Raw genomic sequence first — 15,424 nt, 5'->3', positions numbered from 1 at the left:
AAACAGAAGTTTCTATTGTAAAACAAAGCATAGACACTCAAAACCACACAAAGCAAACGGACTGCACTGGGCAAGATGAGAAGGCAAGGACCCCAGGAAGCACCGGCCAGGGGAGGGGAGGGGACTGTGCCACTCCCCGCAAGAGGCCCCTCCATGCACCCATCCCAACTGCAGCCCTCCTCCCTCCCCGGCTCCCAGAAGCTACCGCACTCCTAACTTCAGTTCCTCGTGTTTGTTTATGGTGTCATCACCCATGTATCACGAGACGCTGTAGGCCAGTCCCGTCCACATTTTATTTTATTTTTGAGGATTTTCTTTCTTTGTGAGAGAGAGAGAGAGTGTGCAGAGCACATGCAGGGCAGAAGAGGGAGAAGCAGGCCCCCCGCTGAGCAGGGACCAGGATCAGGCGTCCCAGTCCAACCCGTATTTTTAGATGTCCTTTACATTTCTTATAAGTGGCCATGAGTTCTCCCTCCATCTATGCCTTTTCCTTGCACATGATCTGTGGAAGGCTCAGGCCACCAAACCTGCCTTTTCCCACCATCCGGATTTTGTCTTGGTGCATGCCAAACGTGTCCAAGGGCACTCATTCTTAACCCAAACAATCACGTTTGAGAAAAACCCCCGTACACAAGCACCTCACTGTGATCACACTCTCACATTAAAGGTAATGAGAGGAGGAGAATGGGATCTGGGGGAGCTCTCTGCGAAACTAGTGATTTACGACTTTTTTTTTTAAAGTATTGGAAGTGACTGGGGAATGCTTCTCTTTCATGCCTTTCAATATAGTTTGGAATGGGATTTGACATCACACTATGCCCCAGGACCCAGGGTTGTCTATTGTTAAGTTTTATCAAAGATGATTGCATAATAGCAGCCTGGATGTAGCAGAGGCCGAAGGAATCTCGACCACTAACCAGACTCACCAAATGTAATAAATAAATGATAGATGAAGGGAAGATGAGACGGGCCATTCACTTATGGTCTGGAGCAAGAACAGTTACACTTAGAAAGTTTTTCCTTTCTCCAATCTCAGCAGACAGTCCCACAAACACAATTATTAGCATTATTGCAAAGGGCTTTATCAACTACTGACTTAATAAAGAGTTCATCCACTTAATGGTGACCTCTAGATCTCCCCCTCCAGTAAGTCCAGGACCCTAAGTTACATGCTCCAGGGCCCTGACACCCCCAAATGGACAAAAGAAATGAGCACTCTTGTACTAGGAGATGAGAGGTTTTATAACACTTAAAATTAAACATGTGTGAGTGACGCCTGGGTGGTTCAGTCATTAGGCGTCTGCCTTCGGCTCAGGTCACGATCCCAGGGTCCTGGGATCGAGTTCCGCATCAGGCTCCCTGCTCAGCGGGGAATCTGCTTCTCCCTTTCCTGCCCTTCCCCCCTGCTCCCGCTTTCCCTCTGACAAATAAATAAAAATCTTAAAAGAAAAAAAAATTAAACACATATGGGGTTTGTTTTGATTTGCACAGAAAGAAAAAACTCCAAAACTGATGGGTACAGCAAAAAATTCAAAAGCCAAGGCATTCTTCAAACGCAATAGGCTCCCAATACTACCTTCAGACCTTTATTAGGGCATAAGTCATATAAAAGCCACGGAAGGGCCCTGAAAGACGTCAGGGGGAATAAAGGAAGTCAGGCAGAGGTCCCAACAGATCACATCCTGGTTCTCGGTTCATATTTCTTCCCTTGGTTCTCCCAGGGGGTTTTATTTGTGAAGGAGATCAGGATTGTTTGTCCCTGTTAACAGCGGGGATGGGATGGGAAGGAGCAGGGATGGAAACTTAAGGAAACTTCTCTGGTTATGATCAGGAGAAGAACTTAGGCACAGTGGACAGGCAGACCAATGTCTTTCCTGGCCTCAGGAGCTTTTCAAATCTGCTTGCAAGATTGGGTTCCTGCTCTTAGAGTGTAGACGGTTAGTGAGTTGCAATTTGGTAAGTTTTTACAATGCTCTAGGGTATTTCCAATGATGACCTGTGTGTTTAAAGCTCTACAACTGAATTAACTTCGGTTGAATTCACTTTCACCGAAAAGGCAAATATGATTCAGAAGCTTTTGTCTTATTCTTAGTGCCCGTCCTAGGCTACCTTCCTAAAAGATCGGATACTCCCTGGAATTCTTTCCTGCCTGGGTTCTGTGACACCGTCAGGCTGGGGCTCGAGTCTAGCTGTTTATCTTCCTGGCTGCTCCCCCTGTGCCTCTAGCCCCTCTCTGGCTCACTAGGCCTTCCAGAGAGCTCTTCCCTGACCCCTTTCCTTGTACCTGTCCTCCACCCCAACCCCATCATGGACTCCTGTCTTCTCAAGATTCCTAACTTCAGCCTCTAAGAACCACCCAGCGTATGATGTTCTGGAAGTGCAGGCTGAGCTGGGGCCCAGGGGGGATGTCCTAAGGCAGACCAGAACTTGGAAAGGGGGTTCAATCTACCACGGCTTCCATGCCTCTGTTAGCTCACTTCTCCTGCTGGGGAGGGCTCAGTCAAAGCACGTTATATGCATTATGGTGTTTAATCCTCACACTGTCTCCCCGAGAAAGCATGATCATACTCGTTTTCAACACGGGGGATTTCAGCCAGCAGAGGACAGGAACTAGGTGGGGCGGAGGGGAATTCTTAACCCAACTCTGAACCACCAAGCTCTTCCGTCTGAAGCAGGAGACTGTGTCCTCATGTTTCTGGACATCTGAAGGACTCAAGAGCTTTGGGGTTTGCTCCTTTGGGGGACCAGAGGGAGGACAGATCAATGGTTCCAGGTTTCAGCTCTGCTGCCCCTGCCAGGCAGCCATGGGAGAGGTTCCACCCCTACCTCCTCACACTGACCACCCAGCTTCCCCGTGAGGGTCCGCCACTGAATCAGGTACAAGGCCTTTGCCCTGTGACTGTCAAGGAAAGTTTTAGACCTGGGAGCTGTGGGGAAGAGGCAGAGACATGCGTGGATTGGTCTTTAGATGGGCAACATGGGCTTCAGCCATCATGCTCAAGGTCTTCGAACCCTCCCGGAACCATTTTAAAGTCTTCTTGGAAGACTGCCTCCTTACTTCACAGACCCATGTTCCACACCATCAACTACTACATGGAAATGAAATAACTGGTGGTCTTTTCTTCTAGTTTTTTTTTTTTTTAAGACTTTATTTGTTTATTTGGCAAACAGAGATCACAAATAGGCAGAGAGGCAGGCAGAGAGGGGGCGGAGGAGGCTCCCTGTCGAGCAGACAGCACAATGCAGGGCTTGATCCCAGGACCCTGAGATCATGACCTGAGCCGAAGGCAGAGGCTTAACCCACTGAGCCACCCAGGCACCCTTCCTCTAGTTTGTTCTTAACGTTCTTCCTATTGAGTATCTAGTTTCGTCAGCCAGGGTTTAGAGCATGGAGGGGTGAAGATGAATGTTGAGACTGGCCACTGGAAGTTTATTAACTCATCACATCTTTCTTATTCAACAAGAATAAGAATACCGTCCCGAGATGGTAAGCGTGGGGCTCTGGTGCAGCCTGGGCCACTCGCCTCAAGGGCCCGCATACAGAGAGATGGGCTGCATCTCGGTGAGGCCTAAGCTGCTATGTTGGAGTAACCATGGACCTCTGGACCTAGCTGGGGTGTGTGTGTGTTAGAGTGACCTACCCTGCATGGACAGTTGTGGTAGAAAGTGAAATATAATCAGAGACCCCAAAAAAGCTCACAGCAGTGAAACTGCCCTCACACGGATCTCACACCATGGCTACCAACCTACACATCCAGCTCTGTTCCTCCTATCGGGATGCAGGGAGTTAAAAATGAAATGACCCTAGAAACTGAAACCTACTTATCCATGGCAATGTAAGAAATAACTGAGGTTCACTGGGCCCTATTACAATAAATGTGTGGGGTATTCTCTTATCCTCAGATGCTCACTTCTTCTCTTGTCCGCACCTGTTGGTGGCAGCTGGAGTAATCTCACCAATTCTGCTGTGTGTGCAAATCAACTTGATTTCCCTCCGAAAAGATCAAAAGTAGTAAAGTGATGAAGTTACAATTAAGGTACATCACTGAAAGCACAGACAACGTGAAAAGGCTGAGGAGGACTTGTCCTGAGGTCACCAGCGACTGTGAGTTGAAAGATTGTTTTCCCCTCATTCCTTGCTTGCTTTACTGTATGTGATGCTGTGGTCAATCGACACGCCTCCTCTCACTTCTTGAAATTCCCTCCTCTTTTGGCTTCCATCACACTATTCCTGGCTCTCATGCTGGCTCCCCATTAATCTGTCCGTCCGTCCATGCAACCATCCATCCATCCGTCCACCCATCCATCCATCCATCCATCCAGGCTTCTGACAGCTAGTGACAAGCACTGGAAAAAATGACAAAGTATATTCATGTCTGGCTTTACAGTTAAAAGATGTTTATGTATATTATTTCATGAATTTCTCACTACAACCAAGTGAAGTGGCTGTTGGCACCCCCACGTTACAGATGAGGAAACAGACCCTGAGAGGACCTGTGATTTATTTACAACAGCACAACCAGCAGGTGGCAGAGTGTGAACATGCATTCAGCTTTTCATCCCAGAAAGAATTCATAATGGCATTCTACTGCATACTGGTCGACTGTAATCTCTCTACTAGTTAAATGTCATGATCCAGTCAATATGTATTTATGAGACAGTGCTAGGCTCTGTGGGATCAAAGACTGGGTCCTGCCCTTGTACAGTTTGTGGTCTAGTGGGGGGAGACAAACATTAATCATGTGTTCACACAATAAACATTTGTTTTGGGGGTATAAGAGAGTGCTTACTTAGTTATGGAAATCAGAGAAGTCTAGGAGGAAGTAATCACTAAGATGCATTCTGAAGGATAAGTAAAGAGTTAGCTTCAAGAAGAGGAGACGAAGGAAAAAAAAATTGTACACAGAGAAGGAAAAGCATGTGCAAGGGCCCTGTGGCAGAAAGACCCAATGAGCTGAAACGCTGAAGGTTGGCTTGACTGGCATACAGAGAGTGAAAGGGGGCCTGGCACAGGATGTGGTTCAGACCATGCAAGACTTTACAGCCATGAGAATGATTTCCTTTGAGCTTAAAAGCAATGGGAAGCCACAAGTCAAGAGAATGATATGATTAACTTTGATCTTTGATTCTGACTTTGGTGTGCAGGATGGATTGTAGAGGAGCAAGAGTGGAAGCACGGAAAACAGCTGGGAGGCTTTTGCACTTGTCCAGGTGAGAAGCAATGACAGCCTGGACCAAGGTGGTAGTGGTGGAAATGAGGAGAAGAATCCCACAGAGGCCCCCTGCTCTGTGCAAGCCCATTTTCTCCCTAAACCCTGTCACCAAGAGTGTGCTCACGAGTTTGCAGCACATGGAAGCTTGTCCACAGTGCGGGGCTCCACTGGAGTCTCCTCTTCCAGGAAGCCTTCTCCAGACAAGGCCAGTCCTCCAAGATCTTTCAGAAGCTCTGTCTACCTTCTGCACTGTCCATTCTCACACCTGATTCTCCTCTATGGCTTGGCTGTTCTCCGGTCCATTCCTGGAGATGGCTTCATTTGTCTTGTTGTCTTGCTTCCTCCCTTTGGAAAGTAAATGCTTTGTTGGCATTTGCTGAATGGTATCAACAGGGCTCCTCTGGAAATCACATTTGTAAATGATTACTCACGCCAATTGCCTTATCTTTTCTCCCCCCCTAAATTAAACACTGGTTGCTTAAATCTGTCTTCATGATCTTGTTCTATCAAAACGTATGTCCCCAATTTTTCTATAATTTCCTCTAAACTCGTTTCCACATTTCTCCTAGTAGAGAGCAGTTCCAGAGGGAACCGAGTGAGAGGGCGGGGTGGGGGGCAGGAGTGTAATTAAACAGGGGCTGTCTGACCAGAATTCCTATACCTTTTAATGGGGTATTTGATTAATCCTTTCCACAGGCACCATTATTCATGCCTTGATGGAATCTCATTTTATAGCCCTTAATACATGGACCCAATTTATCCACATCACATTGTATTCTAATACTTGTCATCCAAGTTATTAGCTATCTCCTTCTTAGTGTAAAATCATCAGCAAGTTTGATTAGCTTATTCCCCAGGGATGATAGGGGAGATAAGAACAGACACAGTACAATATGACCACCAATGATTCTGCATTCTCAGAAGAAGACTGCTAACCTGGGATCCATATATGCAGCCAGGGTGGCCGAAACAGGCATGTCCCCCCGGGGGAGGGTCTCGGTGTGGGACCCAGGAACCACAGCCACAAAGGACTGACGGCCTCTGTGCCTGGCAGTACCGAGCCACCATCCCTGATGGGGTCACTCCAATAAAAAAGAGTGAGGCTTCCCCACTCCTGCTTCCTAACATCCCCTCCCCCCAAGTATTCTTCCCAGGAGGCGCAGCCCACAAGCTCCCCTTTATCCCAGGACACCACATCTGCCTGGAATTGTCCTGCTTTGGCGTCCTGGGCACCTGCCAGGCCAGATGACCTAGGAGGTGCCAGAGCTGCCGACTGCTCTTTCTCTAGCACACAGATGGCTCTAAGCAGGTGCCCTTCTTCCTCTTCTCTGAAACCCAACCTGAGCCCTGGGACTCACAGGGGGCTTCAGTCCCTTGTAAGCAAGGTAGCACACGGCCCGAAGAGACCCCTACAGGATCATGGGCTCCAAACCCCCAGCGTTTCCAATGCCCCTTCCTCTACGCAACCACTCCTCCTTAGCCCCATCCAGCAGAACTCCCACAGCTGCCCCTGGAGTCATTTTCCAAAGGCCTTTCACCAAAGGCCCCATATCACTGACTCCTGCGCTTTTCTGAGCCTGGCAACGGGAGGGTGGGAGGGGCTCACTCTGTGGTGGCGCCCCTCCTTCCTTTCCCCTGCAGTGGGGGCCAGCCTGAGGCACTTGTTTTAGCCATCTGGCTTCCTCTCTCTCTCAGCTTGCAGGCGCCGGGGGGAAGGCAACTGTTCTGCTGTGATTGGGAGAAACTGAGGCCTCCTGCCTACAGCCAGGTGAGTGCGCCATCTTGGAAAAGGGTCCTTCGGCCCCAGCCAAGCTTCAGGTGACTGCTTGACTACAAGTCATGAGAGAGCCTGGGCCAGAAGCACCAGCTATGCTACTCCAGGCCTGGGTCCCCCGGAAACCATGTAAGACAAGAAATACTTGTGGTTTTAAGCTGCCAAATGTTGGGGTCACTTGTTACACGGCAATAGGTTACTTATAAACTTTCCCTACTTCAGAGGAAGGTCTCGGTCCCCTCCATCCCTTCAAATCCCTTCTTAGGCTCTGCTTTGATCTCTTCTTTCTGTTTAGTGAGTCTGGTGTCCCTCCGGTACCTTCTATTGACCTGTCGCTGGCCTCTACTGAGTGTCCTCATGGTCTCGAGGACTCTTTCCCTGAGAAGAGGGGGGATGCATGGTGGGGGGGGAGCTCTCCGGGGCCTGGGTTTGGGAATTCTAGCTTGTTGCCTGCCATTCAAAGTGACATCTAAACTTAGAATGACTTTTTGCAAAGAGCAGCCTTCCTTAGGCCATGAAGCTCCCTCTGTGTTTCCGAATCCCGGGGCCCTAATGACTACGGTCGGGCCGACAGGCAGCATAAAAAGCCTTTTTGCAAGGAACTTGTTCCCTTTTGTCTCATATGCTCATCTCCTGTACCCTCTTTGCTCATCTACAGTTTCTGCAAAAGGTCACGTCTCATTTCAACTTTCCTGCTAAGCGCATCCAACACTAAGTAGGGATTCCCAGACTGGAGGGAGATACAATCTGGCTCAAATGTTGCAAATTGTACCACCCTGCTCCACCCCTCCTGGCTGTGTCCCACCAGCATAGGCCACCATCAAGAGGAAGGAGGTGATCTGATTCTCACTTCTCCTCTAAATGTACAAGGAACAAAATGTGGTTTGTGATTAAAAAAAAAAAAAAAATTCAGGTCACTTTTCTATCTGATTAAATTCTGGTACTTTTTACAGAGTCTATCTTAGGTTGATGGGGCAAGGTCAGACGACTAACTAAAGGGATGTCAATCTCTTGGAAGTCCTGAAACAGGTGAAGTACCAGAAGACCGAAGCAGCAGAATGGACCCAAAAGCAGCAGTTCTCAAAGTCTAGCCCCTGGGCCCATGGCATCAGCATCCTCAGGAGTCCTAGTGAAAATGCACATTCCCAGGTCCCAGTCCAGACCCGCCCAGGCACAAACTCTGAGGCTGGGGCCCGGCGATCGGTGTTTTAAACAAGCCCCTTGAATGATACTGATGCATGGCTAACGGTTCAGTATCACTGACTTAGAGGATTAAACATCTAAATTATTCATTCTTTCATTCATGAGACATTGACTGAGTGCCTGTTTGCCAGACACTCTGGGGCAGGGAAGAGGGATTACGAGGAACTCCTTCCGAGAGCAGTCTGCAGTCCTCCCTTCTCTAGCTTTATGACAAATCTTAAAAAGAAAGCAGGAATTTGCAGACACTCATCCAAGGAGTGGAGATCATTCTTCACATGCAACTCTTTCCAGACGGGCAAGAGGAACACCCAAACGGTGTTATTTATTTATTTTTTTCCAGGAGTGAATATACTCTCAATATAGTAACTTTCTGAAAAATAAGTAAACATGTGGGTTTAATATATCATGTCAGCTGGCTTAGCCTTTTAAGCTTAAAAAAAAAAAAAAGATGATGTGATGTTGCCATGAATGAAATACAGAATTACCTTAGAGAGGCACTAAAATTCACACCTGTCTTGCTGAACAAACGATTCTCTCATTTCATCCTCTTGATGAAGTAAGAGTTTCCGTAAGTCTAGGTAAGTCACAAGAGCTAAGATGTACTGTGTGCTTCCTACGGCGAAGCTCGGGACATTTCTACGTTTGATCTTCTCCTGTCCTTATAAAGTAGATGCCGCAAACACACATGGTGGGTAGAGGAAGGACGAAGGCTGGATGAGGCAGAAAGAGGCCCAGAACCAGCCCTCAATCTCACATCAATTACCCTCCAGGGCTGTTAGTCCAGTCCCACTGGGTCATCATGTCGCTCATTAAAACTACTGGTTAGTGGGGAAAACGTAAAAGCAAATGCCACCCTCTCCTCAAAGATTTCTAATAGGAAACCGCTGGCTAAAGCTCAACTGGGGGACTTATTTCTAAATGACAAAGGTCACGCTGGCTTTCTCCTTCAGTATCGCAGGTAATTAGGAGCTGGCTCCGAAGTCCTTATGGTGGCGGAGAATGGCAGAGAATCTGGTCCACGCTCAGAAGATCCAGCTCCGAGGAAACGCTCCACATTTGCTCCTTTCTCAGGGTGCCCCGGGGATGCTCAGTGACTCACTGTAATACTATCAGGGCAAATGATCTCCCTGTGGTTAGGGACGAGCTTGAGTTGATCCAGCCAAGCCTGGGCTCTCGTGACTGGGGGCTGCCCGGTGACTCTGGCAGCCACAGCGGGGAAGGGTGTGACCGATGACCCCAGAAGACATCAAAGCTGTCTGGCAGGACCAGCAGCACATGCAGACCTTGGCATGGGCAGCAGGCCTGCCCTGGCTCACGGAGTTCATCCGCCCACAGGACTAGCCTTTATTTACAGGGGCGTCATAGGTCTCCCGTGTTTTGGCGAGCAAGAGGCCCCTGGAGGCCTCTTCTGCCTATTGCGTCCTTGGGAATGACCTGGTGACTTTAGTTATAGGCCACCAAGAAAATCTATGGTCCATGCGGGTTGTGTAGGAGACCATGGGGGTTTCTCTCCGGCCATACAGGGAGCATGGAACTTGAGGTGAAGGAAACGCACCTGCCTTTCCCATTGGCTTTCTATTATCAATGCTTTTTGGAACACCAAGCCCCACCCCTCTCTCTTTCTAATTCAGGGGTGTTTGCTGGCTTCTGCTGAGACATTGATTTGATTAGTGGCATTCTGTGGGACTAGAGACATGAGAGGCAGGGCTCGCAAACGTATGATTCATTTCAGGAGTCTGAAATGAGAAACGCACCCATCACTGGCACGCTGGGGGCTGGGAGGTTCTGAGAAAGCATTTCGTGCATAGAAATGGGACATGTGATGAAAAAATTTGCTTATGGCTACAATTCTGGGGCCAGGGACCACCCCACCGTGCTCTCCATCCCTGTGGAGTGACGGCTTCATGGGAAACCGCAGGGATTAGACATTCCTGCATTGGGACACCCATGCGCTGCCTCATTTATCTACCTGTGACAGGGACAGTACTGGAAGAGAATCAAAAGATGACAAATTGCTTCTGGTTTTAAAGGAGCTGTTCAGGCTGGGTGTACGCCCAGGGGGAACCAGGTTTCATGCCAGGAGCCGTCACTTCTTCCTGTCATGAGGCCACATTTTGGCAAACACCATCCCGCAGATGACTGCTGTCTCCTTTCACCAGCGGATTTAAAGACACTTGCTCTGAAAGCCCGAAATCCCGTCATTCTGAAGACGTGTGCAGCAGAGAGCAGAGCTGCCCACACACCGTTGGCAGGCAGGGCAGCAGGCATTAGACAGGAGTCCCGGATGACAGGGATTTTTCCCTTGTTGAAGCAGACAGATAACAGGGGAATGATTTCGTAGGATTCCAGACTCGAGATGCAGTATCAGCGAGTGACTCTGGGAAAGACAGACTTGCATGAGATAAACAGACAGAAATTTCTAGGAGACTGGCCACTGGAATCTGCTTTGTGGATACAGCCAGTGGTCCAGCCAAGCCTGGTTATCGTCTGGCTGTGACCCTTCTTCTTCTTTCCAGCCGACGCTGCCTCTCTGACAGAGAGGTGGCTCAGATGGTTAAACGTCTGCCTTCAGCTCAGGTCATGATCTCCACGTCCTGGGATCGAGTCCCAGCTCTGGCTCCCAGCTCAGTGGGGAGTCTGCTTCTCCCTTTCCCTCTGCTTCTGCCTCTCCCCCTGCTTGTGCTCTGTTTCTCTCAAATAAAGAAATCTTAAAAAAAAAAAAAAAAAAAGAGGGGCGCCTGGGTGGCTCAGTGGGTTAAAGCCTCTGCCTTCGGCTCGGGTCATGATCCCAGGGTCCTGGGATCGAGCCCCGCATCGGGCTCTCTGCTCAGCAGGGAGCCTGCTTCCCCCCTCTCTCTCTGCCTGCCTCTCTGCCTACTTGTGATCTCTGTCAAACAAATAAATAAAATCTTTATTTATTTAGTGAGGGTCAGCAGCCGCAGTCCTCCGCAGGCGAACCCCCCTCAGCCAGTCCGGTGTGTGTCCTGTCACTGCCATAAGCCGGAATTCGCAAGGCTGGGGAAGCCCTCAGGATGCTTACGGGGACAGATGCTGGCTGCCCTTGCAAACGCCACACGCGCGGTTACTCATTTCATCCTCCTGACAATCTCTGAGACAGGTGCTAATTTCACCCTCTTTTGTGGATGAGGAAAGAGGCGTGGAGATTGAGGGACTGGCTGAAGGTCCCCTGGCTGGCGAGGAGCAGAGAGAGACACCAGCACACAGAGACAGCTTGCTCCAGCGGCTGGCTCCTTCCTGACCTGTGCTGCTTCTCCTAATACAATCCTCTTCCAAACACGGCAGCTGAACCCCACACGGCCACTGGTCTGCCTAGGTCTTCCTGCTTCCCCAGCCCCAACCCTCTGGAATTCAGTGCATGGCTGGGGCTGGACCGCAGAGCCCATAATGTGAAAGGACAGAGGCTCATCTCCAATCCCCTATGTGCTTCTAAGTTCAGGCCAGGCGTTCAAATGTTTATTTTGTGCTTGTTTGTTTTGAACATGCCATGTGTGTTTGCGGCACGGTCTTTGCGTCCTCCTTCCGTACACAAGCACCTGGCCCTCTCCCTCACACCTCTCCCGACTCTGGCAAGGCTCCCTCTGCCAGGGACTGACGTTCCCTGCTTCACCTCATGGTACATCGCAGCTAAAAACTCCCTTTCCCACATGGCAGCAAAGCATATTTATAGCGCAAGTCACATGCCAAGGCATTTTCAAGGTCTTCATTTCTAATAATAACCTTGGAGTGTCACCACCAAGCCCATTCCACAGATGGGCAAAGAGAGGCAGGAGGTCACAGCAAGGCTGCCAAGGAGTCCTGAACGGTTTGGTCTCTTTTTTTTTTAAAGATTTTATTTATTTATTTGACAGACGGAGATCACATGTAGGCAGAGAGGCAGGCAGAGAGAGAGAGAGAGAGAGAGAGGAGGAAGCAGGCTCTCCACTGAGCAGAGAGCCCGATGCGGGGCTCGATCCCAGGACCCTGAGATCATGACCTGAGCCGAAGGCAGAGGCTTTAACCCACTGAGCCACCCAGGTGCCCCACGGTTTGGTCTCTTGAGCCACTCACACCTAATTCTCTCTCCCAACTGCTTCCTCTCATCTTCCTGCTTAACAAACTCATCTGAGGCCCGGGAATGAGGGAAGCTATCAAGATCAAATTGTGTTGTATCTGTGTCTATAATCCAGCTCGCAGAATACTAACAAGCAACACTAAGCCCAGCTTTCTGCCAAACCCCATTCTCATTAGTAGGTTTACAGGCATATGAAACACATACTTGGAGTTTTTGGCCCACACAATTCTCTCATCACCAGTTGTAACTAATCAGAATGCCGAGAGGATTTATTCTCAGGCGGAACGCAACCGAACGCCTTCAGCGTCTGCTCAAATGACCGTAACTTTGTTCTGATGGAATCTTCTGGCCAGGAAATGAAAGGATGGATCCTAGCCTATGAGTAGGCTGAATAATATTCCTTCAGAATCAGGACAGTAAGGCTGTCTTTCAAGTAGTTATTACAGAAAGCTTGGATCCCATGTGAAGTGGAGACGAGAAAGCGAGAAGAGGGAGGCGCTGGTTGCTGGTCCATCTGGAATTAGAAACTGGCCAAGGCTGGAAGTTTCATAAAGGTACACTTGCCTCCAATATTTTGCTGCGGCTGTGCATTTCTTCCCTGGGGTCTCGGTCCACGGAAAACACACTGAGGTCAGATTCAGGAGTCCTGAGTGCTCGTCCCACCTCTGCAGCGGGCCGTCAGCGACCTTCGGAAGGGTGCGGAGCTTCTTTGAGCTTCCGGAGCTGGGAAGCCAGCGCCCAGTTCCCCTCACTGAGTTGTTACCACGGTGAGAATGAAGAAGTTACTAGAGAGTGCTTCATAAATGACAAGATGCTCTAGAAATTGAAGATATTTCCAGAGATACATGCTCACCCTCAGAAGGCTGTAGTGAGAATAGAAGCCTCTAGTCTCTGTGTTCAAAGGAATCATCTTAGAGAGATGCTGTGTCTAAGTGGCATTTGGCCGCTCCCAAATGGGCCACAGGAAGGCAGTCTGTGTCATGGCATTCAAAAGGAGGCCAAGGGACACTATTTTACTTGTTCACCCTCTCTACTCATGTTCACCCTTGAGTCCTCTCACCACCCAATGCAAGGCTTGGCATACAGTGGGTGCTCACAAACATGAGACAAATCAATGAGTGCCAGTGTAAGGATTTTAGTCCCTAGTGTAGAAAATTCACCCACAGGAAAGGAGCTGGGCTGAGGGGAGAATTTCTGGAAGCCTGAGTCTAGGGTGAATGGCCAACATGGCCCCAGTGACTTCCCAAGACAAGCTGGTCACTCTACCAAGCGTCATACTTAAATATCCATTTTGCCTCCTCCCAGGTGGCAGGGAACAAAGTCGCTGAACTGAGGGAAATCTGGTGGAAGGCACGTGTGTCTCCGAGCTCCTAAAGAGTGGATCCCTAGAGATTTAGAATCTTGACGTTTTCTTTTCCCCCTTGGCCCCCATTTGTTTCCATTTCCTGAGCTGACACCATCTCTCGCTGTGAGGCACCAAACAGAATTTCTGCTCCATCAGATGATCACCTTTAAGCTCTTTCCCTGACCTCTGTCACTGGCTTCCTGCCACTAGTTAAATCTACCAAACTACCAGGGGGACGTGCGGTGCAAAACTGCAGGGCTTGCAGTAGGGACCGTCCGAAGTGCCCTGTGCGATATTCCCCAGGACATGCGTGGTGCAGAACCACCGTCCGGATCAAGGGCTGGTGGGTGCAGGGAGCAGGGAAATCACACTTCGGGCTAGTGAGGAGCTGTGATCGGCGGGGATTTCCCCTTTAAAAACTTATAGCCAAAGCCTGCCTGAGACCATTCAATATTCATAAGTGGAAAGCAGAGACGGTGTTTCTGTTCTGCCAAGAGCGATAGCTATTTATCACAGCAAATGACTGAAATCGTTGTATGTACAATACTTTACTCAGTGCTGTAAATTATGGCGTACAGAAGATTAAACTTAAGCCTAATGCTACCCTTGAGCCTCAACAGCTGAGTCCTATAAATGGCTCCCCGTTAAAAAGAATCTTTTTCCTGGTTACTATTTAAAAGTGTAGTTCTATTAAAAGCTTGTCTTAAACATAAATTACCAGGAAACCTGCCCCCGGCCCCAGGCAGGCTCTTTCTTGGGGCACTGACTCACAGAGTCACGTCTACCTGAAGCACGTGCTGTGCTGACCTCCAGAGGGGAGGCAGACAGAGCCCACGGGGGTGAGAGGGACTCCCGGTGTGCGGAATGATCACTGACGCTGTGCTCTGCCAGACCTGAAGGCTTTAAGGAGACCTTCAGACTCTGAATGATCCCGAACCCCTCAACACTTCGAAGAGCGTATTTCTTCTGCTGTCTGCTGGTCTGTGAGGTGTCATGGAACCCTGACCTAGGACTGAAGCCCCAACTTTCCTAGCTAAATTTTATTCTCCAAGCACTTGTTTTCTCAAATGTGGTCTACGGACTGAAAGCACCAGCATCACCTGGAAGGGCATCAGAAACACAGACATACTCAATCAGAATCTGCATGTTAGCAATTTAGCATTTAGCAAACACCTGGGGGATTCAAATGCACACTAAAGTTTGGGAATCATGGGATAAGAAAGCAGGAGTCAGCAGGGAGGGGCCCCTTCATTTTCTCACTAAAAATCTTACACATGATGAACAGGACGTATGGGAACAGAGCCTAGCAGTACAGCATAGGGCTCTGAATTCTCTGTTGTCCAGTCCTACTTCAGAATGTTTTCAGGAACTTGACAGATTTCTTTAAAGACTGGAAATGAATGTATCACTCTGAACTAGACAGATGTCCAAGAGCACCCTAGGGTGTAAAACGGAGTGAATTAGCCAAAAGTTCATGCTTTAGAAATCAAAAAGGTGCCTCTAATCTGCCTGTGAGTTAGTAGGCTGAGAATGCATGGCAATGTTTTGGGCCAGGATTTCAACTCTTTATTGTAATTACCAGTTGACTTTAAGTTAAGAGAAAAGTGTACAAAGGTCTTTGTGTTGTTTGAGAACACCGAAATCCTGGATAATTGTAGCCTTTACTAGGAAAAAAATTATTGTTCAGTATGCACGTTAAAAACTTAATGGCAATCACCACATAAATAAATAGATAGATAGATAGATAGATTTTTTTATAGATAAAATAAAATCTATTCTGGCCAAACTAGCAGAGAAAAAAATGGGAAGAAGGTTAA

At 48.7% G+C, this 15,424-nt stretch overlaps 1 protein-coding gene across 6 annotated transcripts in view; it reads right to left on the bottom strand.

Annotated features, from left to right (window-relative positions):
• LOC111155334 (ataxin 7 like 1) overlaps positions 1–15,424 on the bottom strand; it is a 237,836-nt gene that overhangs the window by 124,513 nt on the left and 97,899 nt on the right. Inside the window, exon 4 of one of the 6 annotated variants that reach the window (XM_022515492.1) lies at positions 4,386–5,558. The exons of the other annotated variants lie outside the window; for them this stretch is intronic. Coding sequence (XP_022371200.1) covers positions 5,473–5,558 — 86 coding nt within the window. The 3' untranslated portion in view covers positions 4,386–5,472. Of the gene's footprint in view, positions 1–4,385; positions 5,559–15,424 lie in introns of those variants that run through there. 6 annotated transcript variants of the gene reach the window in all.

This window comes from Enhydra lutris, unplaced genomic scaffold, assembly GCF_002288905.1.
Source record: "Enhydra lutris kenyoni isolate GAN:26980312 unplaced genomic scaffold, ASM228890v2 scaffoldscaffold40, whole genome shotgun sequence".
Classification (NCBI taxonomy): Eukaryota; Metazoa; Chordata; class Mammalia; order Carnivora; family Mustelidae; genus Enhydra; species Enhydra lutris.
This window is presented reverse-complemented; position numbering and strand designations above follow the sequence as displayed.